The following is a 27,500-nucleotide window of genomic DNA, read 5'->3' on the forward strand; positions in this document are numbered from 1 at the left end:
TATATATATATATATATATATATATATATATATATATATATATATGTGTATAGTAATCAATTGTTTGAGAACCACTGATTTAGATAAATTAATTCAATATTGAAATAATTAAGTGTCAAAAATAATGTTATTAAATATAAATATATTTACATCTATGTTTATATTTATAATAATATCCATATATATAATAAATTCCATCCATTTTCTACCGCTTGTCCCTTTCGGGATTATGGGGGGTACTGGAGCCTATCTCAGCTGCATTTAAGTGTCAAAAATAATATTATATTTATATATATTATATATTTATAATACAATATATTACTAATATATAAGTAATACATAGTACTTACATATACATGTATAGTAATCAAATGTTTGAGAACCACTGATTTAGATAATTAATTCAATATTGAAATAATTAAGTGTCAAAAATAAAGTTAAAAGTAAAAAAAAGTTAAAGTTAAGTTAAAGTGCCACTGATAGTCACACACACACTAGGTGTGGTGAAATTTGTCCTCTGCATTTGACCCATCCCCATGCTCACCCCCTGGGAGGTGAGGGGAGCAGTGAGCAGCAGCGTGCGCCGCGCCCGGGAATCATTTTTGGTGATTTAACCCACAATTCCAACCCTTGATGCTGAGTGCCAAGCAGGGAGGTAATGGGTTCCATTTTTTCTAGTCTTTGGTATGACTCGGCCGGGGTTTGAACTCACGACCTCCCAGTCTCAGGGCGGACACTCTAACCACAAGCCCGCTGAGCTGGCTAGATAATAATGTTATATTTACATATATATTTATATTTATAATACTATATATTACTAATATATATTACTTACATACAGTATATATGTATCGTAATCAAATGTAATTTTGTATTGAATAGGTTAATGACACATTTATTAACACATGTATGTCGTTTATTTCAATTTGTTATTAATTAATGACACATTTAAGTAGTCTGTTTAAAGATTGATTTATTTAATTCTGTCCCATTTGGCTCTCCATACACATCTGGCTAAAAACAAAGTATCCCCACATGTAAGAAGGTTTCATTTGCAGCTTTGCATACATTAGGAGGGTTTATTATTAGCCTTGCTGGAGGTCTGCGCCCTTTGATTGCTCTTAGTGCCGCCGTGTGAGGAAAGACTCTCTGGGACACTATTCTACCTTCCTAATACGCTCATGAATATGCATACGCCGAGCACTGCATCCGCACAAACATCCTCGGCCGTATCGCAGTTAACTAAGTGTCAACGTGTATGCGAAGGCAAGCGCACCCACCGCTGTTTGATACAACATAACACTCGATTAGACTCGGGACACATAACACTCGATTAGACTCGAGCAATCAAGCAGTTAGGTTGGCGCCCGCTGGAGGCGACGCACGGCGCTGCAGCGCTGGATGCACGAGTCCAATAAAGGCAGGTCCTGATTCAGGTTGACATGGCCTCTTTGCATTGGAAATGGTCACATGATCACTTCCACCTGTCTTTCAAGCCTCTTTGTCTACATCTAGACCAGTGGTTCTTAACCTGGGTTCGATCCAACCCTAGGGGTTCGGTGAGTCGGTCTCAGGGGTTCGGCGAAGGTCAAAACACACCCGATTCATCGTGTAAATAAAAACGTATCCCTACCACCGTGTTATGGATACCCCCAAACAATGTTCCCTTTAATTTTCCATCTGATTTGCAGGTGTGTAAATGTCAGAATAATTATGTATACTGACCCTGCCTGCTGACAGCCAAGTATGGACATCGAGTACCTCAACGCAGACAAAACAGAGACAGGGCGAAATCACGAATGTCAGCGCATTTCCATTCTAAATAATCACGTATTGTGTCTACTGGGGCTGCGGGGGAAAATTACAAGGACGATACTCCCAGAGATGAGTGCCATGTACACAACTCGCTGCCTAAAGCGAGTACACAACATCCTGAAGGACAGATACCACCCAGCACATGGCCTCTTCAACCTGCTACCCTCTGGAAGGAGGTATAGATCGATTCGCGCCAGGACCACCAGAATGTCTCACAGTCTGTATCCCCAGGCTGTGAGACTGCTAAATGAACAACCTGTCCCTTTGCTTATTACCTCACTCGTCACCACCTCAATAATTGTGCTCTGGACATTCCATTGCTGCAACATTAACGTAACACCCATCAGACATCTGACTGTTCCCACCCCCACGTCCCTCTTATTGCGATCTTCCTGACCATGCTAAAATGTAAACTATTGTCAACCTGCACATCAATGCAGTTTCTATGCCGCTGGACATAGCTCAAACAAAATCTTGTTGACATGTATGACTTAAGTGTTATTATGACAATGACAATAAAGGAATTGATTGATTGCATTACCCCTCCCTTCAGAAGCAGCCTCAGTGATCTTAACTCCCGAATAAATAGAGGAGCACGTGGGACTGTACCTTAGAGCGTAGGGGGAAACTGTGACGGAGTGTGCAGCCCAATACGTCTCTCCTCATGAGTAAAATTCAACTCTGTCTCTGCTGGATTCCTTCTTCTTGTCTTGTGTAATAGATAGTTCGGTGTTTGAACCTGACAGTAATTTGTTGTGAGTTCATGCAATGTGTTGGTTTTGTTCTTGGAACAAGGTGATGTTCATGCACGGTTCATTTTGTGCACCAGTAAAAAAACATATAACTTTGTCTTGAATAAAAAAAAATATATATATATAATAATATTTTTCACCAAAGAAGGGTTCGGTGAATGCGCATTTGAAACTGGTGGGGTTCGGTACCTCCAACAAGGTTAAGAACCACTGTTCTAGACTTATTGGTTTTAAATCAAAAAGAGTACCGTATTTTAAGGACCATATTGCGCACCGGATTATAAGAAGCACTGCTGATGAATGGTGTATTTTTTATCTTTTTTCATATATAAAGGCGCACCGGATTATAGAGCGCATTAAAGGGATCATATTTGTCAGGTTCAAACACTGATGACATCTATTAAACAAGACAAGAAGCAAAGAATTAAACAGAGACAGAATTCAATTTGGCTCAATTTGAGGACAGACGCCTGGACACGGTACCCTTGCACAGTGTCTCAGCACGCTCTGCCAAAAAGATTGCACGCCTCCTTCTTTTATTTGGACCTTCCCTGTCCACATGGCAACAGCTGCTTCCAAAGGGACGGGGGTCGTAAACAGCCATCGCCTTTGATTACAAAACAGTTCAAAAGAAAAGGTCGGTTGAAAAAAGCGGTTCGTAAAAGAGTTCAAAAAAGAGGTTCAAAAAAAGAGTTCAAATAGAGCGTTCGTAAAAGAGTTCAAAGAGGTTCGTAAAAGAGTTCAAAAAAGCAGTGCCTGGAGGGGAGTCTGGTCCTGCTTCCTCTTCGCTTTTGTAGTTCTTGGGTCAGACAATATCTTTCTGTTGATTACAATACATGAAAGAAACAGAAACCCCTTCATGTTGCTTCCCCCCCTACACAGTGGAGTTTTACAAGCCTTCTTCTTGGTAGGTTCAAAGACAGCTTTTGGTCTTCTCGCCGGGAACTCATTTCAACACAAAGTTTTTGTGATAACTTAGATAAAATAATTCTAATATTATTATGTTTTTTTTCTAAATGTAAAACACTTCCTTGTGGTCTACATAGCATGTAATGGTGGTTCGTTGGGCAAAATGTTGCATAGATGATGTTTTACAGATCATCTTCAAGCCACTTTCTGACAGTCTCTTCAGGATGCGCCGTTTTGTGGGCGGTCTTATTTACGTGGCTCACCTTCGGCAGCGTCTTCTCCCCGTCATCTTTGTTGTAGCGGTGTAGCGTGCAAGGACGGGGGTGAAAGAAGTGTCAAAAGGTGGCGCTAACTGTTCTAATGACATTCAGACTTTACTTAAGTCCATAACGGAGCAGCATCTTCTCATCCGGAAACAACAAGGCCGTGAAAAACCGTCCGACCGGAACTCTCTAATAGCTAAAGTTCCTTGGGTGAATAATGTAAACTCACTACATTGGTATGTTTTAGCGCTTTCATGGCGAGTTTACTGACAGATATAAGTAAGAACTTTACACTACTTTATATTAGAAATGGCAACAGCGGAGGATGTATGTCCCATAACAAGAAGATAGAGAAACAGAAGAAGCTTATCGACTACGAACTACAAAGGTGAAAGTGCGCACATTTTCAGTATTTATGCAGATTCCAAATACAGATCAGCAGGTACCAGAAGGTAAGAAAAGTTGCTTTTGCATAATATTGCGAAACAAAACGCCAGATAATGTCTTACCTTATACACACAGCATAATAATAATTGTATGTTTAATGCACCGACAAAACATCAAGCGGTGCGGCTTCATAGCTTACCAAAGTCGTACTAAAACGTTTTGATAGATTTTTGAGCGCCGCGTGTAATGTTCTATATTTTCAATGGAACATGTAACATTTTGGTGTTGTTTACTTGAGTCATATTGCAGTCTACACGTATCTCTTATGTGTGACTGTCATTTACTGGTCACACTTAATCATTACACCATGTACCAAATAAAATTGCTTTGAGGTCGGTAAGCAAAACCAAAATTACTCCGTACATTAGGCGCACCGGAAAACGAACGGATTTTAAGTCCGCCTTATAGTCCGAAAAATACGGTATCTTTATCGTCATACCAGCAGACATATGGGCAAACGAGAATGCATGAAATTTAGTCAGAATATTGTTAGCCTAATGAGAAACAAGATGAATACAGTAGATGTCTGTTGATATTTTTCACTCGGCATTTCGACGTCACGCCTACAAAAGACAAGTATGGAGTTTAATTTGTCTTTATTACGAATAATTTTATTGTTTTTTGACACTGAATTTATGCAACTGAATTTTTTGCCTTAGAACTTTGTGAAAGAGATGTCCGGTAATATCGGATTGCCGATATAATCGGACGATAAATGCTTTAAAATGTGATGTCGGAAATTATCGGTATCGGTTTCAAAATGATCGGTATCGGTTTCGAAAAGTAAAATGTATGACTTTTTAAAACGCCGCTGTACGGAGTGGTACACGGACGTAGGGAGAAGTACAGAGCGCCAATAAACCTTAAAGGCACACAAGTGAATGCAAGTTATACTTGGTCAACAGCCATACAGGTCACACTGAGGGTGGCCGTATAAACAAATTTAACACTGTTACAAATATGCGCCACACTGTGAACCCACACCAAACAAGAATGACAAACACATTTCGGGAGAACACCCGCACCGTAACACAACATAAACACAACAGGACAAATACCCAGAACCCCTTGCAGCACTAACTCTTCCGGGACGCTACAATATACACCACCCCCCAGCCCCCTTCCCAACCCTGCCCACCTTAACCTCCTCATGCTCTCTCAGGGAGAGCGTGTTCCAAATTCCAAGCTGCTGTTTTGAGGCATGTTAAAAAAAAATAATGCACTTTGTGACTTCAATAATAAATATGGCAGTGCCATGTTGGCATTTTTGTTTTCCATAACTTGAGTTGATTTATTTTGGAAAAACCTTGTTACATTGTTTAATGCATCCAACAAAATTAGGCATAATAATGTGTTAATTCCACGACTGTATATATCGGTATCGGTTGATATCGGAATCGGTAATTAAGAGTTGGACAATATCGGAATATCGGATATCTCTAGTTTCAATCAATCAATCAAAACCTTTTGTGCATTCACGCACAGCATAAAACCTTTGGTGGACAAATGAGACAGAAGGAGTGGAAGATTTTACATGTAAACAAACTGTTGCGTCACAGTCCACACACTATGGTGAGTTCAAGAACCGCCGAAATTAGTAGGACAAAACGATGTTCAAATACTGTCATCAGTGAAGCATACACACAAACATATTAAACAGTGGGCTTTCTAACAATTGGGAAGGTTTGTGTCATGTTTGTCCTCAAACAAAAAAACATACTAAAACATAAAAATTATGTCTTTTCAATTCTTTTTTAAAAAATGCCACTAGGGCGGCACTAAAGAGCCGCGGGTTGCCTTAGATGATGAATTTGACAACCAAGTAGGCCAGTCCAGCATAATTAAGCTGTTGTGTCTTCGTGTTTTTTGGCGTTGTAAGTACACGTCTCCTCCAGCCGCCGTGTTTCCACAAGCAGACAACCCGAGAGACGTTGCTGTCAGACGTTGCCGCCACGCTCCAATTGTCCTGAGTGCTTTTGTGTACAACAGATGCTTTGCAGCGGCGCCGTTGCCCCGGGAAACAGAAAGTTGGGATGTAGAGAGGGTTAGCAGGTTGCAACCAGGCCTCTTATTAAAGCTCTCCTTGGAGGTAAATTGCCGTAATTGACAAAGACGTAAGTTTTTCCTTCCGCGCTCGGACACCCGGGTCCTTCGCATTCCTCCCTCCTCGCTTGACCTCCTTCTGATGGCTTCCTTTCAGTGGGCGGCCGTTATCTCTTAGCGCTCCGGGCTTTTCTGACGCAGAGCTGGGCTTTCACGGCTAATGGAAAGAAAATGTAAAGTGCACCCGCTGGCTGTAGTCCTGTTTTTTTTTGTTAAGCATCGGACTGGACGTCAGATGCAACCAGAAACCAAACAAGGATCATGAGGATTTGTTGTTTTTGTTAAGGGCGATTCGCGATTTTGTGGAGTGCATTGAGGTGTGTGAGAAATTTCAAGTCCATCTCACGTTCAGGGGTCAACAGGGTTTATTGCTGGCTCAAATTGAGGCAGGGGTGGTAGATGGGTCTTTATTGTCATTGCACAAGTACAACGGAACTTTGTTTTCAGCACAAACCCGTTCAAGATTAGACAAAACAAACAGTGTACAGGGTTACAGAATTTTTCTTGGTGCAATCGTGCAACATAAAACACATATAACCAGTGTTGGGACTAACGCGTTACTGTAACGCCGTTAGTTTCGGCAGTAACTAGTAATCTAACGCGTTATTTTTTATATTCAGTAATTTAGTTACCGTTACTACATGATGAGTTACTGCGTTATTTTACGTTACTTTTGATGTAGTATCGGCTAGAAACAGAAGCGCTGCAGTGTCGTTCTTCTGAATCTTCCTCTGTCACAAGCCGGAGAGAAGAAAAGAGGCGCGGTCTATGTGTGTGTGGGTGTGGGTGTGGGGAGGGGATCGAGGCACACACGTGATCCGTGGTTTGATATATGAAACAAAACAAAAGTTGTTGGCACGTTCAGTCCACACACAGCGTGGTCATGGCGAGCGGGGTAACGGAGGAGCTTGAACGCCCCGGTGTGTTTATAGGTGCAGACTCGGTTGTGCAAAACGAGGGTTTTAAACACATGCTGAACGTGCTTGAGCCACGTTACGACATCCCGTCGCGCACCCACTTCAGCAATAAGATTGTGCCAGATCTTTATGAGCAGGAGAAGAAAAAAGTTGTGGATGAACTATCCCGAGCATCATCTGTTGCGCTCATGACAGACGAGTGGACGTCCAGCGGAACTATAAGCCCTCACTTCATCACAGCAGACTGGGAGATGAGAAGACACGCCCCCTCTACGAGAGTCACCTTGCGCAGGTACTGACACAAGCAGTGGAGGAATGGAAGATAAAGATATCCCAGTCACACGTGATAATGCCAAAAATCAAATAATTACAGAGAATGAGGCAGGACTGGGACCACAGATAGGTGCTTTGCACATGTAGTGAATTTGGCATCACAGAAGGGAATCTCAGTCAATAGGATGGAGCGCCTCCTTTGGAGGATCAGGAAGGAGGTTTCCTACTTCCACCCAAGCACAACAGCTGCTCATGTGCTTAAGACAAAGCAAGAAATGCTCAAGCTGCCTGCTCATACATGATGTCCCAACGAGGTGGAACTCCACTTATGATATGTTGGAGCAGCAGGCAGCTATATACTCTGCATTGACCCACAACACCCTGAAGACAAATGTCACCCTGTCTGATGATGATGTGAGAGTGGCAGATGAGGTCCTCCAGGTGCTTAAACCCCTCAAAAGTGTTCCATCTCTACTGAGCACTGAAACTTCACCATCTGTGTCAATGATCCTGCCACTGAAAACAAGGATTCTACAATCCATGGCTCCAAGTGTGGAAGACAGCAGCATCACTCCAGATGTCAGGCTTTATTTCACTACCTATGTTTCAAGGAAGATGATGTGCCTTCTTATGTTGCACTTAAACTTGTTTTTTATTAATGGTCATTGGTCCAAGTATAAAGAAAGGAGGAATGCCTTTTTATGTTGCACTGATTTTCATTAATTATGTTAAAAGGAAAATAAAAATGCATGTCAAGTTGATCAACAGATTGTATTATTCTCCAGTGCAATAACAGTACTGAAATGAAGGCTAAAAGGGCATTAATGGGAGCTTTAAAAAAAAAAGAAGAAAAAAAGAAGTAACTAAATAGTTACTTTTCACAGTAACGCATTACTTTTTGGTGTAAGTAACTGAGTTAGTAACTGAGTTACTTTTGAAATAAAGTAACTAGTAACTGTAACTAGTTACTGGTTTTCAGTAACTAACCCAACACTGCATATAACACAGATTTGGTAATAACAAGAGCTGTAACTGAGCTATCAGATCTTGTTATACTCTTAGAAGGAATTCAAATGAGCTACTGTTAGGAGTTATTGTTCATGTGCCTGATGGCCGAGGGGAAAAAACTGTTCAGGTGGCGGGAGGTGTGGGTCTGGATGGACCGTAGTCTCCTGCCTGAGGGGAGAATAGTGTGTGTCCAGGGTGAGAGCGTATGTATGTTATGAGTTATGAGGACGTATGTAAACAGCCATTGTTTTCGGTCACATTAACACCAAAGAAAAAGATGCCTCGGGCTTGGGCTGGTCCTGGATCGAGCTTGGGCAAGTCTTGGATCACAATAGATAACCCCTCCCGTCTCCTCCCATCGTACACAATGAAATTTTCCAAGCCTTTGGTTTGGTGCAACAAAGACAGCTTTCATCTGTTCACTGGGAACTCAGAGAACGGAACGTTTTTTGATAATTTACATACCATTTTTCTGACAACGGTACTATACTAATACCGGTATACCGTACAACCCTATTCAAGACTTCAATCATTTGAAAACACAGGAAGGCACCCAGGCCTTAGTTTGCCCAGGTCTGCGCTATGTTGTTCCCTCCTAGTTATTTGCCAGACGCTTCCATTCGGAACGCCACAGAATTCCAAATGCCAACAGCTCTCGGCCACGGCTGATTGAGTTTTCGCCGTCGCTGTTTGCCTTCCTCACCTGGCCTCGTCACTGGTTAAATATTCAGCAGGTTATGTTGTCGCAGCTGGCGTCCCCACACCGGGCTCTCAGTAAATTAGACATCGGAGATAAAGGAAGGACCGACTGTCAAAGCAAACAGAGTCGATGCGCTAGTATATTGTGGAGTGGGTTAAACTTCTGCTTCATTTCGAGAGTTTATTCAGGAGCCTGGAGGATATTTAGCCTTGGCCTTCCTCCAAAGTCTATCCCATGAATACTAGTGCAGTGGGCATCCTTCTTATCATTCAGCCAAGCGAGCAACGAAGCCGCCTCTCTTACTTCCACTCCCTGCGACCTACTTTGATGCGCACGTACTGGATGACTCTTGCAAATCAATGGATCCGCTCGAATTCCAGCAGGGCTTCCAGGTATGGGAGACGGTTTCTCTTGTCAGGATGAAGTCCAGTTCAGTGGTAGTCCTGAAAGAAGACTGGGAGTTCTGCGCTCTGCATGTATAATCGTATTCAGTGTGTGTGTGGGTGTGTTGGACGTGGTGTGTTCAGGTGACTTTTCCCCACTTGTATAAATAACCGCTGGGGGCGGTGCAGACTTGCGGTGACTCAATAAGTGCAAAGTTGAGACAGCCGCGGACTACAACAACCGGTAGTAGTATATTCAGATATCCAGATTTGTCAAAACATGCTCGTCTACTGTGTTGCCTGTGCTATTATTTTCTTCAACGCCTTTACATACTGTATATATGTCCAAAGTTTTTGACTGGAGGGCCGCATTGGGCTAAAAAAAAAATTGGCCGAAATACAACTGCATGCATGCAACCATACACATATATGTGTATATATATATATATATATATATATATATATGTATGTATGTATGTATGTATGTATGTATGTGTGAGTGGGTATGTGTGTGTATATATATATATATATATATATATATATGTATGTATGTGTGGGAAAAAAATCACAAGACTATTTCATCTCTACAGGCCTGTTTCATGAGGGGGGGTACCCGCAATCATCAGGAGATTTTAAAAATCTCCTGATGATTGAAGGTACACCCCCTCATGAAACAGGCCTGTAGAGATTAAATAGTCTTGTGATTTTTTCCCCACACATACATATATTGCGCTCTACTACGGTATCGAGCACTATTTTTTGGATAACCTTATTAAGACATATATATGTATGTATGTATGTATGTATGTATGTATGTATGTGTGAGTGGGTATGTGTGTGTATATATATATATATATATATATATATATATATATATATATATATATATATATATATATATATATATATATATGTATGTGTGTGTGTATATACTGTATATATATATGTATGTGTGTGTATATATATAAATGTATATATATATATATATGTGTGTGTGTATATATATATATATATATGTGTGTATATATATATATATATATGTATATATGTATATATGTATATATATATATATATATGTATATATATATATATATATATACATATATATGCAATTGGCTTTCGTCCAAATTTTTTTAGCCAAATGCGGCCCTCCAGTCAAAAAGTTTGGGGACCCCTGCTCCATATGGAAGCACCTAAAACTACAACATGGATGACGGGGTAGAAGATGCAGTCGAAGTGGAGGCACGTAAATAAGACCGCCCACAAAACTGCGCATCCTGAAAGGACTGTCAGAAAGCGGCTTCAAAAACGGTCTTTAAAACATAATCTTTGCAACATTTTGACCAACGAACCACCATTACCGTATTTTCCGCACTATAAGGCGCACCGGATTATAAGGCGCACCTTCAATGAATGGCCTATTTTAAAACTGTGTTCATATATAAGGCGCATAGAATAGACGCTACAGTAGAGGCTGGGGTTACGTTATGCAGCCCGTAGTTGCGAGACCTGTTGTGGCTCAATATTGGTCCATATATAAGGCGCACCGGATTATAAGGCGCACTGTCAGCTTTTGAGAAAACTGGAGGTTTTTAGGTGCGCCTTATAGTGCGGAAAATACGGTACATGTTATGTAGACCAGTGTTTTTCAACCTTTTTTGAGCCAAGGCACATTTTTTTCATTGAAAAAATGCGGAGGCACACCACCAGTAGAAATCATTAAAAAATGTAACTCAGCAGCCGATATTGACAATTAAAAGTCATTGTCGCAATTGTTGAATAGGACTTTAAACCATAACCAAGCATGCATCACTATAGCTCTTGTCTCAAAGTAGGTGTACTGTCACCACCTGTCACATCACGTCGTGACTTATTTTGAGTTTTTTGCTGTTTTCCTGTGTGTAGTGTTTTAGTTCTTGTCTTGCGCTCCTATTTTGGTGGCTTTTCCTCTTTAGTTGGTATTTTCCTGTAGCAGTTTCATGTCTTCCTTGACCGCTATTCCCCACACCTGCTTTGTTTTAGCAATCAAGAACATTTCAGTTGTTTTTATCCTTCTTTGTGGGGACATTGTCATGTCATGTTCGGATGTACTTTGTGGACACTGTCTTTGCACCACAGTAAGTCTTTGCTGTCGTCCAGCATTCTGTTTTTGTTTACTTTGTAGCCAGTTGAGTTTTAGTTTCGTTCTGCATAGCCTTCCCTAAGCTTCAATGCCTTTTCTTAGGGGTACTCACCTTTTGTTTATTTTTGGTTTAAGCATTAGACACCTTTTTACCTGCACACTGCCTCCCGCTGTTTCCGACATCTACAAAGCAATTAGCTACCGGCTGCCACCTACTGATATGGAAGAGTATAACGTGGTAAGTCTGCCGATCTCAGACAGCACAGACAATCAACAACGGCACATTATTTGCGGATTATAATTACTGGTTTGCAAAAAATATTTTTTAACCAAATAGGTGAAATTAGATAATCTCCCACGGCACACCAGACTGTATCTCACAGCACACTAGTGTGCCGCGGCACAGTGGTTGAAAAACACTGATGTAGACCACAAGGAAGTGTTTCAAAAGTAGAAAAACCTCACAATATGACCCCGTCAAACAGCTCATTTAGAACAAGGCAAAGTTGTTGTATAAATATCTCCTCGACGCCTTTATGCTTTGCATTTTTGGGCCCTTTGGGGGATCTCTAATACACAAAAACCGCTACCACCTAGAAAACAAATATAATAATATGACCCCTTTAAATGAAGAGCTCTAATACTGACACAGTTTTAAACCCACTCTTATATTAGGTCTGATAACATTGTGCAGGTCTATTCCCCCCCATTAAAATGATTTTTTTAGTGCCTTGCTTTATCTGCAGGCTTATGTGAAGATTATATGAGGTGCCAGTGACGCCAGTAAGCATAAATTCACATATTCTATTCTCGCTCCCCCAGCCCACGCAGCTAATAAAGACCTTCTATCTGCTCTTTGCAAAGTTTATAGTTTATTGGCGCCATTCTAAACTTTTTTATCCCACTGCCGGACCTCTTTCGACCCCTCTGTGCAGACTCTTGTGGGTGAGCGTTATCAGCGAAAGCATCACTTGGCCGCCATTGTTGCTTTCCTGAGTTGTTTTTCGCGCAGCCCGTCCTGATGGGGCTCTTGAGTCCGACACTTGTTAGCTGATGCACATCGAGCCTCGGCCTAATGAAGTGCAAAGGGGATATCTGCAGAGAAGTGCGGCGGCGAGTTCGATGCTAACGCGATCAGCCTGTCGGCACGTTTCACCTCCGTTTATCATCACTTCATCTTGAATGGACCGATCGGTCTCCTTCATGCTTGTCTGCCAGAGAGTTGATTTCATTATCACTGCAGTAACTTTGTTTGCAGGATTATTTGACTCTGCAAAAGTTTTGGGCCGAACGCTATCTTAAATGGAGCATTACAGTTAGCGGGATAACACAAGAAGTACACCACTTTGTGGAAAATATGGTACAAAACCCCAAACCACTGAAGTTGGCACGTTGTGTAAATGGTAAATAAAAACAGAATACAATAATTGGCAAATCCTTCCTCCAGATTTTCCGGGAGACTCCCGAAATTCAGCGCCTCTCCCGAAAACCTCCCGGGACAAATTTTCTCCTGAAAATCTCCCGAAATTCAGGCGCAGCTGGAGGCCACGCCCCCTCCAGCTCCATGCGGACCTGAGTCTGCTTTCCCACAATATAAACAGCGTGCCTGCCCAATCATGTTATAACTGTAGAATGATCATACTTGCCAACCCTCACGGAATTTCCGGGAGACTCCCGAAATTCAGCGCCTCTCCCGAAAATCTCCCGGGACAAATTTTCTCCTGAAAATCTCCCGAAATTCAGGCGGAGCTGGAAGCCACGTCCCCTCCAGCTCCATGCGGACCTGAGTGACGTGTCAACAGCATACTTGCCAACCCTCCCGGATTTTCCGGGAGACTCCCGAAATTCAGCGCCTCTCTCGAAAACGTGCCGGGACAAATTTTCTCCTGAAAATCTCCCGAAATTCAGGCGCAGCTGGAGGCCACACCCCCTCCAGCTCCATGCGGACCTCAGTCCGCTTTCCCACAATATAAACAGCGTGCCTGCCCAATCATGTTATAACTGTAGAATGATCGAGGGCGAGTTCTTGGTTTCTTATGTGGGTTTATTGTTAGGCAGTTTCATTAACGTCCTCCCAGCGCGGTAACAACACACAACAACAGCAGTCACGTTTTTGTCTACCGTAAAGCAGTTCGTCTGCCGTAAACAGCAATGTTGTGACACTCCTAAACAGAACAATACTGCCATCTATAACATCAATAACATTTAGGGCTTTTAGAGAGTGCAGTGCACAACTGCGCACACAACAAGGAGACGAAGCAGAAGAACGAAGAAGCTACAGCCATGGCGACGCCGACGACGAGTAAGATGAAGAAATATGCTTTGTTGCACCTTTCCTGCTTCTTGCTCCCAGACCGCAGTCGAAGAGCGCAGGGAAGACACTTCTCCAGAGCAGATGTATGCTCGGGGCAACACCCTTCACTTTACCCGGCAGTGGGTATCCACAGCGGACGACTTTAGGGTGAATGATGAGTCCGGCGATTAGTTGCAAATCTTGCTTCATTGATTGCTTGCACACAGCCAATCCAACACAAAACAAACTAGTCCCCGCCCGCACTCACGCTACCGCTCCCTCTCTTCTCTCGCCCACACACTCACTGACGTCACTCACCTCACATGCTGTCACCTTTTAAAGGGCCACACACACACATACGCTACTCTCATAACAGCTTGTAAGTTCCAAGCCGCAGCTGCGATTGGACCTGGATAGCCTCCGGGAAGAAGTAATGGACTACCAAGTGCTTGGCAGTGAAGATCTTCCTCAGGAAGCAAAGATTGACTGGTTTTGGGCCATGCTAGGGAGAGATGGAAGATTCCAGACTCTTTTGTGCGTGCCACACAGCAATGCATCATCAGAGAGGGTGTTCAGCATGGTTAGAAAAATAGTGACAGAGAATAGAACAAGGATGGACAATTCAACCCTTAACTCAACAATGAGTAGATGAGTGTTATGTGTGGTATATGTGTAAATAAATGAACACTGAAATTCAAGTATTTCTTTTATTTGTGTATATATATAGCTAGAATACACTGAAAGTCAAGTATTTATTATATATACATACATATATATATATATACAGGTAAAAGCCAGTAAATTAGAATATTTTGAAAAACTTGATTTATTTCAGTAATTGCATTCAAAAGGTGTAACTTGTACATTATATTTATTCATTGCACACAGACTGATGCATTCAAATGTTTATTTCATTTAATTTTGATGATTTGAAGTGGCAACAAATGAAAATCCAAAATTCCGTGTGTCACAAAATTAGAATATTACTTAAGGCTAATACAAAAAAGGGATTTTTAGAAATGTTGGCCAACTGAAAAGTATGAAAATGAAAAATATGAGCATGTACAATACTCAATACTTGGTTGGAGCTCCTTTTGCCTCAATTACTGCGTTAATGCGGCGTGGCATGGAGTCGATGAGTTTCTGGCACTGCTCAGGTGTTATGAGAGCCCAGGTTGCTCTGATAGTGGCCTTCAACTCTTCTGCGTTTTTGGGTCTGGCATTCTGCATCTTCCTTTTCACAATACCCCACAGATTTTCTATGGGGCTAAGGTCAGGGGAGTTGGCGGGCCAATTTAGAACAGAAATACCATGGTCCGTAAACCAGGCACGGGTAGATTTTGCGCTGTGTGCAGGCGCCAAGTCCTGTTGGAACTTGAAATCTCCATCTCCATAGAGCAGGTCAGCAGCAGGAAGCATGAAGTGCTCTAAAACTTGCTGGTAGACGGCTGCGTTGACCCTGGATCTCAGGAAACAGAGTGGACCGACACCAGCAGATGACATGGCACCCCAAACCATCACCCAACCATGCAAATTTTGCATTTCCTTTGGAAATCGAGGTCCCAGAGTCTGGAGGAAGACAGGAGAGGCACAGGATCCACGTTGCCTGAAGTCTAGTGTAAAGTTTCCACCATCAGTGATGGTTTGGGGTGCCATGTCATCTGCTGGTGTCGGTTCACTCTGTTTCCTGAGATCCAGGGTCAACGCAGCCGTCTACCAGCAAGTTTTAGAGCACTTCATGCTTAGTAATATTCTAATTTTGTGACACACGGAATTTTGGATTTTCATTTGTTGCCACTTCAAATCATCAAAATTAAATTAAATAAACATTTGAATGCATCAGTCTGTGTGCAATGAATAAATATAATGTACAAGTTACACCTTTTGAATGCAATTACTGAAATAAATCAAGTTTTTCAAAATATTCTAATTTACTGGCTTTTACCTGTATGTATGAAATACTTGACTTAGTGAATTCTAGCTCTAAATATACTCCTCCCCTCTTAACCACGCCCCCACCCCACCCCCGACCACGCCTCATCTAAAATGGACTGAGGCAAAGTGGAAAAGTGTTCTGTGGTCTGACAAGTTCACATTTCAAATCATTGTATTCTGTTTTTATTTACCATTTACACAACGTGCCAACTTCACTGGTTTTAGTGTTTGTACATGAGACTAGGAAGAAGCTATTCATTTTGGTGAACTTCTGCCGGTGCTGATGCATAATTTTTTTTCATGGACCTGTCCACAGCTCAAAATTGTACTGCCCAACCTGGAAGTAGCTGATACAGACAAACACTTCCACTGCAAAAAGTCAGTGTTCAAAAACAAGGAAAAGAAAAAAAAAAAAGAGGGGTATTTTACTTGAACTAAGCAAAATTATCTGGAGGGGAAGGGGGAGGGATGTATATTGTAGCGTCCCGGAAGAGTTAGTGCTGCAAGGGGTTCTGGGTATTTGTTCTGTTGTGTTTATGTTGTGTTACGGTGCGGGTGTTCTCCCGAAATGTGTTTGTCATTCTTGTTTGGTGTGGGTTCACAGTGTGGCACATATTTGTAACAGTGTTAAAGTTGTTTATACGGCCACCCTCAGTGTGACCTGTATGGCTGTTGATCAAGTATGCCTTGCATTCACTTGTGTCTGTAAAAAGCCGTAGATATAATGTGAATGGGCCGGCACGCAAAGGCAGTGCCTTTAAGGTTAATTGGCGCTCTGTACTTCTCCCTAGGTCCGTGTACACAGCGGCGTTTTAAAAAATCATACATTTTACTTTTTGAAACCGACACCGATCATTTACATTTTAAAGCATTTATCGGCCGATATTATCGGACATCCCTAATCATGAGGCAAAGATCTTCTGTATGACAGGAGGGTTCTGATCATTTTAAGAGAAAATAAGGTCAATCAAAGATCCTTTATTTAACAAGAGGTGGGGTTTTTTGGGGGTAGTGTGCTGTAAACTTTTTTTTAAATGATGTCATTCCCATGCTGTATATAGTTGAATATCCCCCGTGTCGCATTTAATGCTGTGTCACATCCCGCATTGCATCAAGGGTCTTCTCCCCGCATTAGCAGTCTGTTGCTCCGTGTTCTTGCCGTCGGAACCGACAAGGCTTTTATGCACTCCATACACTCAATTACCCTTCCACCTCTGCGTGCATTTTTTACGACCCATCTCCGCATCGATCGTGCGTGTGTGTGCCTGATGCAATATGTGCTGATTGTCAAGCATTGTCATTAGCGTTCCCGGGCAGGCCACGTCTCAGCGTGCCAAGCCCGCGTGAACACGTGATTATGCATGCACTGATTGTAATTGTGAGAAAGCGCTATTACGCCGACAATAGCGCTTTTTTGGTGTGCTCCCTGCGTGCGTTTGCCTGCACACTCCTGTGCACAAACACATGAATTAACCCATTGGCATGTTTCTCTTCCAGCACATGCCAGGGCCTGTTATCCCAAACAAGGTAACTCACACGGCAAAGAGCTTCCTTTCATCATTTTTGGTTGTTTTTTTTAAAGGGGAACAGCACTTTTGGGGGTAATTCTGCCTGTTATTCACCAGAACACATATGTCTTTTTTTTATGCATTCTAACTCGTAAGTAATCGTAAAGAAAAGTCAGCTCGCAATGGAGCTAATAGGAGTCATGATGTCATGTTGTGCCCATAAAACCCCCTAAAAACCATCCAAAAAGCGCCAACAATGCTGCATTTGTTGACCTTAATATTAACCAAGTATTATTATTTTATTGGAAATTCAGCACCACAGTTTGCTCACAATAAACAATAACCCCTTAGGTATTTTTTACATGTGAATAATTTAAATACAGTCTATTAGCAAGCAGCATCCTCAGGGACTCATCCCACCCAGCTTGAACTCTTGCCCTCAGGGAGGCACTATAAGACCATCAAAGCAAGGGCAAATAGACTGAAAAACAGTTTCTATCCTAGAGCTGTTATTGCCCTAAACTCTGCACTTACCTGAACACTTACCACTTTATTACTTGCTTACCTCTGATAAAGATCTACTGTGCAATGTTTTTTTTACATTTTATTATGTTTTTAAATTTTAAATTGTTTTATTATTGTTGTTGTCTTAAGACTATTTTATGTAGGTTTGTTTTAAAAGCACTGAATTGGATTGCTGTCCAATTTCGTTGTTTCCATACAATGACAATAGAGGTTTTCTGATTCTGATATTATACAGCGATATTGTTGTTATAAACGCAAACTAGGGTTGTTAGTATAGTACCACAATACTAATTAATCATATTCAGTACTATACCGCCTCTGAAAAGTACCGGTCCGCCACACCTAACATCCACTGTAATGATACCAAGTACAGGATAGTCGATTCTACTATTTTTTTGGCATCACATCTTTAGCGGCGCTAAAGAGCTGCATGCTGCTTTAGAGCCCCGGACTAGGTTGATGCGTTCTCCTGAGCGCTGTTTCCCAACATGTTTATGTCCAACAAAACATAAAAGAAGTACAGTAAGGGACAAGCGGTAGAAAATGGATGGATGGATGTTGAAAGAGTAACTAAATTGGATCATATAGTAGTGGTGTACCTAATGAATGTTCCCCTAGTGTCCAAATAACTCTAAATTTGGGCTGCAACTAACGATTAATTTGATTATTGATCAATGTGTCGATTATTACTTCGATTAATCGATTAATAATCAGATAAATGAGACAAACTACATTTCTATCCTTTCCAGTATTTTATTGGGGGGAAAAACAGCATACTGGCAACATACTTATTTTGATTATTGTTTCTCAGCTGTTTGTACATGTTGCAGTTTATAAATAAAGGTTTATAAAAAATGTATTAAAAAATTGCCTCTGCGCATGCGCATAGCATAGATCCAACGAATCGATGACTAAATTAATCGCCAACTATTTTTATAATCGATTTAATCAATTAGTTGTTGCAGCCCTAATATATATATATATATATATATATATACAAAGACATGCACCTGGGGATAAGTTGATTGGCAACACTAAATTGGCCCTAGTGTGTGAATGTGAGTGTGAATGTTGTCCGTCTATCTGTGTTGGCCCTGTGATGAGGTGGCGACTTGTCCAGGGTGTACCCCACCTTCCGCCCGATTGTAGCTGAGATAGGCTCCAGGGCCCCCCGCGACCCCGAAGAGATTAAGCGGTAGAAAATGGATGGATGGATATATATATGTATGTATATATGTATATATGTATATATGTATATGTATATATGTATAATTTTTTTTTTGATTTACAAAAAAAAAAAAAAATCGCCTCTGCATATGCGCATAGCATAGATCCAATGAATCAATGACTAAATTAATCGGCAAATATTTTTGTAATCGATTTTAATCGATTTAGTCGATTAGTTATTGCAGCCCTAATATATATATATATATATATATATATATATATATATATATATACATACACATATATATATGTATGTATATATATGTATGTATATATGTATATGTATATATATATTTTTTTATTTACAAAAAAAAAAAAAAAATTGCCTCTGCGCATGCGCATAGCATAGATCCAACGAAACGATGACTAAATTAATCGGCAACTATTTTTATAATCGATTTTAATCGATTTAATCGATTAGTTGTTGCAGCCCTACTCTAAATTAAGTCTTTGTTACTTAGAATATGTTCCCCATACTAAAGTGTTACCAAAACTTGTATTTAGAGCGCTTTATAGTGACTACTCCCATTTGTTCCATTGTTAGCTGACTTTTGCTAGTGTTTATTTGCGATTTAGAATACATTAAAAAAAAAAAAAGACAAACAAATGTGTTCTTTTTTTACATTAGAATTGTGAATGATAGACACAATTCCAAAAAAAAGTGCACTTCCCCTTTAATCCCTCCACGCATTTTCACTTTGTGTTTCCAGTCATGCTCTTTTCTTTGCTTTGGGGCTGTGCTTTTCTGTCAAATGGGAGAGAGGTTGGAGGTGCAGGGGCGAATGATGATGTCGAGGAAGAGCCGACCGGAGCCGAGCGCTGAATTTCAATTAGCCCGCGCTTCCTTAAGAGGATCATTAAAGCCACTTAAAGATGACAAAACAGCAAGTTCGCTCGGCGCCTCTTCCTTTTCTGATTATCGCGCAAGCACTTTACTTTACTCGCCATTTTTCTTGCCTTGCCAGCACTTGGAATCAATGCTTGTGCCTTGCAAACAGTCTAACATTCCACCCCGTCTCTGTCTCTGCCCTGGGATTCTCCCTATCTCTTCCCATCTGCCCTACCTGTGTGTGTGTGTGTGTGTGTGTGTGTGTGTGTGTGTGTGTGTGTGTGTGTGTGTGTGTCCTCACCTTACACACTCCCTTTTGTCCTGCAGACCCTGAGCGCGGTGGCACTCACATGATCTCCACAGATGACCTGGAGTACCCGCGGGAGTACCGGACGCTGGGCAACAGCGGCCGGCGCTTCTCCAACGTGGGCCTGGTGCACACGTCGGAGCACCGGCACACGGTCACGGCGGCCCAGAGCCTGGAGGCCCTCACCAACCTGCACAAGGCCGACATGGAGCGCAAGCGGGACGCCTTCATGGACCACCTGAAGAGCAAGTACCAGCAGCAGCAGCAGCATCAGCAGCATCAGCAGCAGCTGCAGCATCAGCACCACACCCCGCCCTCGCCCTCGCCGTCGCACGGCAGCATGAGAGGGAGCGCCGAGAGGGCTGCGAGAGAACAGGTAAACGCTCCAAACCTTGGCATGCTCACCTTTAGTCCATTTGGATCCTCTGATAGGATCCAGGCACTGGTTGACCACCAATCTGTTCACATTTTGCAGCTATTTTTCTCATAAATAATTGATGGCTGTAATGCTTATGATTACAAATATGTACCGTTTACATTTGAACCAATTCCTGGTACCTGGAATCGATACTGGTACCAATTTTGATTTATTTCAAATTGAGCTGATTATCATAACTGCTGTCCAGTTATTATACACTATATTGCCAAAAGTATTTGGCCACCTGCCTAGGTCTTTAGGTCTTTATTGTCATTGCACAAGTACAACGAAACTTTGTTTTCAGCACAAACCCGTTCAAGATTAGACAAACAAACGGTGTATAGGGTTACAGAACAGGAACGCTGAAAGATGGGGAAAAGGTAAAACGCTGGGGAAGGATGAGTAAAAAAATTGAATCTAGACTGGGCTCCTAAGGGGCCCCAGTCTTGAGTGGGAAAAAAATCTCCATAGCAAAGCACATACACATATTACAACATACAAACCCCGTTTCCATATGAGTTGGGAAATTGTGTTGGATGTAAATATAAACGGAATACAATGATTTGAAAATCCTTTTCAAGCCATATTCAATTGAATGCACTACAAAGACAAGATATTTGATGTTCAAACTCATAAACTTTATTTTTTTTTGCAAATCATAATTAACTTAGAATTTCATGGCTGCAACACGTGCCAAAGTAGTTGGGAAAGGGCATGTTCACCACTGTGTTACATGGCCTTTCCTTTTAACAACACTCAGTAAACGTTTGGGAACTGAGGAGACATATTTTTTAAGCTTCTCAGGTGGAATTCTTTCCCATTCTTGCTTGATGTACAGCTTAAGTTGTTCAGCAGTCCGAAGTCTCCGTTGTGGTATTTTAGGCTTCATAATGCGCCACACATTTTCAATGGGAGACATGTCTGGACTACAGGCAGGCCAGTCGAGTACCCGCAATTTTTTTTACTATGAAGCCACGTTGATGTAACACGTGGCTTGGCATTGTCTTGCTGAAATAAGCAGGGGCGTCCATGGTAACGTTGCTTGGATCGCAACATATGTTGCTCCAAAACCTGTATGTACCTTTCAGCATTAATGGCGTTTTCACAGATGTGTAAGTTACCCATGTCTTGGGCACTAATACACCCCCATACCATCACAGATGCTGGCTTTTCAACTTTGTGCCTATAACAATCCGGATGGTTCTTTTCCTCTTTGGTCCGGAGGACATGACGTCCACAGTTTCCAAAAACGATTTGAAATGTGGACTCGTCAGACCACAGAACACTTTTCCACTTTGTATCAGTCCATCTTAGATGAGCTCAGGCCCAGCGAAGCCGACGGCGTTTCTGGGTGTTGTTGATAAACGGTTTTCGCCTTGCATAGGAGAGTTTTAACTTGCACTTACAGATGTAGCGACCAACTGTAGTTACTGACAGTGGTTTTCTGAAGTGTTCCTGAGCCCATGTGGTGATATCCTTTACACACTGATGTCGCTTGTTGATGCAGTACAGCCTGAGGGATCGAAGGTCACGGGCTTAGCTGCTTACGTGCAGTGATTTCTCCAGATTCTCTGAACCCTTTGATGATATTACGGACCGTAGATGGTGAAATCCCTAAATTCCTTGCAATAGCTGGTTGAGAAAGGTTTTTCTTAAACTGTTCAACATTTTGCTCACGCATTTGTTGACAAAGTGGTGACCCTCACCCCATCCTTGTTTGTGAATGACTGAGCATTTCATGGAAGCTGCTTTTATACCCAATCATGGCACCCACCTGTTCCCAATTAGCTGGTTCACCTGTGGGATGTTCCAAATAAGTGTTTGATGAGCATTCCTCAACTTTATCAGTATTTATTGCCACCTGTCCCAACTTCTTTGTCACTTGTTGCTGGCACCAAATTCTAAAGTTAATAATAATGATTATTTGCAAAAAAAAAAGTTTATCAATTTGAACATCAAATATCTTGTTTTTGTAGCATATTCAACTGAATATGGGTTGAAAATGATTTGCAAATCATTGTATTCCGTTTATATTTACATCTAACACAATTTCCCAACTCGTATGGAAACGGGGTTTGTACATCTCGAGATATCTAGCAACAGGGGGGAGGGAGTGCGGGGTCATGAGGAAAGGCCGCAGCTCTCAGGCGCTGCCCATCCTTCCATCCCCCCTTATGGGATTTGCGTCGAGGGCGTTGGATTGGGGGATTGGGGTATGTATGTGTGCGGCGTATATTTTTGTGGATGCATGTTTGTGTGTAAGCCTGCAGTGTGTCTCTGTTCCGCGGCCTTGATGTCGCGCAGTCGCTCGTCCAAAGTTAACAACAACATGTGTGTGTCCATAAGAGACAAGAAGGGAGTTTGTTGTGTTTTCGCCGCACTGTCCTTCGGGAGAGTCTCGACGCCAGGGAAACAATGTTTTGTATACGAGTGAAAATAAAATTTGCTTTTCACTCTAAATTGTCTATGACTGGTCCTCAAATATCCTGCGGGGCAGACAGTCCGACGTGATCCAAAATCACAAGAGTGTCCACAGTTCTTCCCGCATCCTCCGATCATTTGTGGCAGCTTTGGGGTGCTTTGAAGACTGCCAGCAACATCCAATTTGTCGACAAACCAGAGCAACGCTTTTCATCCAATCAGCAAATGTCTTGTTGTCATAATTCCGAATAGGTAGATATCTTCAAGTCCTCAACTGAAAGGGTCGCCATGCACGCGGCACTCCTTCTTCTCTCAAGAGTCCGTCGCGTGTCCAGCAACAACCGCTCCGTCACGACAAGCAGGTTCCCCTAAACCAGGGGTCGGCAACCCGCGGCTCCGGAGCCGCATGCGGCTCTTTGACCACTCTGATGTGGCTCAGCTGCATTCTTGCCAACCCTCCCGATTTTTCCAGGAGACTTCCGGATTTCACTGCCTCTCCCAGGGCAAACATTCTCTGATTTTCACCCGGACAACAAAATTGAGGGCGTGCCGTGATGGCACTGCATTTTGCGTCCTCTACAACCTGTCGTCGCGTCCGCTTTTTCACCTAAGAAACAGCGTGCCGGCCCAGTCACATTTTGTCTGCTCACACACTAAGTGACAGCAAGGCATACTTGTTCAACAGCCATACAGATCACACTGACGGTGGCCGTATAAACAACTATAACACTCTTACTAATATGCGCCACACTGTGAACCCACACCAAACAAGAATGACAAACACATTTCGGGAGAACATCTGCACCGTAACACAACATAAACACAACAGAACAAATACCCAGAATCCCATGCATCCTTAACTCTTCCGGGCTACATTACACACCCTGCTACCACCAAACCCCGCCCACCTCAATCTACGCATGGGGGGTGGGGGTGTTGTTGATGTGTGGGGGGGCAGGGTAGGGGTGGCGGGCTTTGGTGGTAGCGGGGGTGTATAAAGTAGCCCGGAAGAGTTAGGGATGCATGGGATTCTGGGTATTTGTTCTGTTGTGTTACGGTGCGGATGTTCTCCCGAAATGTGTTTGTCATTCTTGTTTGGTGTGGGTTCACAGTGTGGCGCATATTAGTAAGAGTGTTAAAGTTGTTTATACGGCCACCGTCAGTGTGATCTGTATGGCTGTTGAACAAGTATGCCTTGCTGTCACTTAGTGTGTGAGCAGACAAAATGTGACTGGGCCGGCACGCTGTTTCTTAGGTGAAAAAGCGGACGCGACGACAGGTTGACGCTTACATAGGTCTGGTGATAATGTTCCCCTTTAAGCATTTTCTCGGTGTTTTGATTGCAGCTCTTGCAAAAGACTATGATATTATTGGCCGATAAATGCGTTAAAATTTAATATCGGAAATTATTGGTTTCGGTTTTTTTTTTATTATCAACATCGTTTTTTTTTTTGTTTTTTTTTTATTAACATAAAAAACACAAGATACACTTACAATTAGTGAACCAACCCAAAAAACCTCCCTCCCCCATTCACACTCATTCACACAAAAGGGTTGTTTCTTTCTGTTATTAATATTCTGGTTCCTACATTATATATCAATATATATCAATACAGTCTGCAGGGATACAGTCCGTAAGCACACATGATTGGTCCACTAATAGTACTAACCTTTAACAGTTAATTTTACTCATTTTCATTAATTACTAGTTTCAATGTAACTGTTTTTATATTGTTTTACTTTCTTTTTTATTCAAGAAAATGTTTTTAATTTATTAATCTTATTTTATTTTCTTAATTTTTTTTAAAAGTACCTTATCTTCACCATACCTGGTTAAAATTAGGCATAATAATGTGTTATTTCCACGACTGTATATATCGGTTGATATCGGTATGGGTAATTAAAGAGTTGGACAATATCGGAATATCGGATATCGGCAAATTGCCATTATCGGACATCCCTAGTTAGGGGTGACATGTCCCCCAGGACCATGTGGCACCTTGTACAGTGACGGGCTGCACGGTGGTTAGCATGTTTGCCTCACAGTCAGAGGACGATGGTTCAAATGTCTCCTTATTTTAATAGGGAGAAGACAGATTAATACAGTAGATAGATAGATACATACATACATACATACATACATACAATAGATATATAAATAGATACATACATACATACATACATACAATAGATACATACATACATACATACAAAAGATATATAAATAGATACATACATACCTACAATAGATACATACATACATACATACAGTCGCGATCAAAAGTGTACATACACTTGTAAAGAACATAATGTCATGGCTGCCTTGAGTTTCCAATACTTTCTACAACTCTTATTTTTTGTGATAGAGTGATTGGAGCACATACTTGTTGGTCACAAAAAACATTCATGAAGTTTGCTTCTTTTATGAATTTATTATGGGTCTACTGAAAATGTGAGCAAATCTGCTGGGTCAAAAGTATACATACAGTAATGTTAATATTTGCTTACATGTCCCTTGGCAAGTTTCACTGCAATAAGGCGCTTTTGGTAGCCATCCACAAGCTTCTGCTTGAATTTTTGACCACTCCTCTTGACAAAATTGGTGCAGTTCAGCTAAATTTGTTAGTTTTCTGACATGGACTTGTTTCTTCAGCATTGTCCACGCGTTTTAAGTCAGGACTTTGGGAAGGCCATTCTAAAACCTTCATTCTAGCCTGATTTAGCCATTCCTTTACCACTTTTGATGTGTGAAGAATTTGAAGGTAATCCTCATTTTTCATTGTCTCATTTACTCTCTGTAAAGCACCAGTTCCATTGGCAGCAAAACAGGCCCAGAGCATAATATTACCACCACCATGCTTGACGGTAGGCCTAGCGTTCCTGGGATTAAAGGTCTCACCTTTTCTTGTCCAAACATATTGCTGGGTATTGTGGCCAAACAGCTAAAGTTTTGATTCATCTGACCACGGAACTTTCCTCCAGAAGGTCTTATCTTTGTCCATGTGATCAGCAGCAAACTTTAGACGAGCCTTAAGGTGTCGCTTCTGGAGCAAGGGCTTCCTTCTTGTATGGTAGCCTCTCAGTCCATGGCGATGCAAAACATGCTTGACTCTGGACAATGACACCTGTGTTCCAGCAGCTTCCAATTCATTGCAGACCTGCTTTTTGGTGGTTCTCGGTTGACTCTTGATCATCCTGACCAATTTTCTCTCAGCAGCACGTGATGGCTTGCGTTTTTTTGCTGATCGTGGCAGTGACAAAACTGTGCCATGCACTTTATACTTACGAACAATTGTCTGCACGGTTGCTCTTGGGACCTTAAGCTGCTTTGAATTGCCTCCAAGTGATGCCTCCAAGCAGATTTGGTCACATTTTCAGTAGACCCATAATAAATTCATAAAAGAACTAAACTTCATGAATGTTTTTTTGTGACCAACAAGTATGTGCTCCAATCACTCTATCACAAAAAATTAAGACTTGTAGAAATTATTGGAAACTCAAGACAGCCATGACATTATGTTCTTTACAAGTGTATGTACACTTTTGACCACGACTGTAGATACATACGTACATACATACATACAATAGATAGATATTTCTACCACTTGTTCTTAATAATGTTGACAAAAAAAATAGAATGATAAATGACACAATATGTTACTGCATATGTCAGCAGACTAATTATGAGCATTTGTTTGTTTACTTACTACTAAAAGACAAGTTGTCTTGTATGTTCACTACTTTATTTAAGGACAAACTTGCAATAAGAAACATATGTTTAATGTACCCTAAGATTTTTTTTGTTAAAATAAAGCCAATAATGCCATTTTTTGTGGTCCCCTTTATTTAGAAAAGTACCAAAAAGAAATCATTTTGATACCGGTACCAAAATATTGGTATATACTGTATGTATGTATATATATATATATATATATATATATATATATATATATATATATATATATATATATATATATATATATATATATATATATATATACATATACATATACCGTATTTTTCGGAGTATAAGTCGCACCTGTCGAAAATGCATAATAAAAAAGGAAAAAAACATATATAAGTCGCACTGGAGCCCGGCCAAACTATGAAAAAAACTGTGACTTATAGTCCGAAAAATACGGTATGTACCTAATTACTTACTAATTAAAGACAAGTTGTCTAGTATGTTCACTGTTTTATTTAAGGACAAACTTGCAATAAGAAACATATGTTTAATGTACCCTAAGATTTTTTTGGTTAAAATAAAGCCAATAATGCCCTTTTTTGTGGTCCCCTTGATTTAGAAAAGTACCAAAAAGTATTGAAATCATTTTGGTACCGGTAC

General features: G+C 41.3%; 1 protein-coding gene across 13 annotated transcripts in view; it reads left to right on the forward strand.

Moving 5' to 3' along the window:
• The window catches only part of srcin1a (SRC kinase signaling inhibitor 1a), a 230,460-nt gene that overhangs the window by 42,798 nt on the left and 160,162 nt on the right, over positions 1–27,500 (forward strand). For 11 of the 13 annotated variants that reach the window (XM_061981937.2, XM_061981948.2, XM_061981939.2 and 8 more), the window contains exon 1: positions 19,563–20,692. In XM_061981937.2, the coding sequence (XP_061837921.2) occupies positions 20,054–20,692 (639 nt within the window). In that variant the 5' untranslated portion in view covers positions 19,563–20,053. Of the gene's footprint in view, positions 1–17,417; positions 17,448–19,562; positions 20,693–27,500 lie in introns of those variants that run through there. The other 2 variants (XM_061981945.2, XM_072915998.1) reach the window with 1 other exon arrangement.

The sequence above is a fragment of the Nerophis lumbriciformis genome, linkage group LG24, assembly GCF_033978685.3.
Source record: "Nerophis lumbriciformis linkage group LG24, RoL_Nlum_v2.1, whole genome shotgun sequence".
In the NCBI taxonomy this organism is placed as follows: Eukaryota; Metazoa; Chordata; class Actinopteri; order Syngnathiformes; family Syngnathidae; genus Nerophis; species Nerophis lumbriciformis.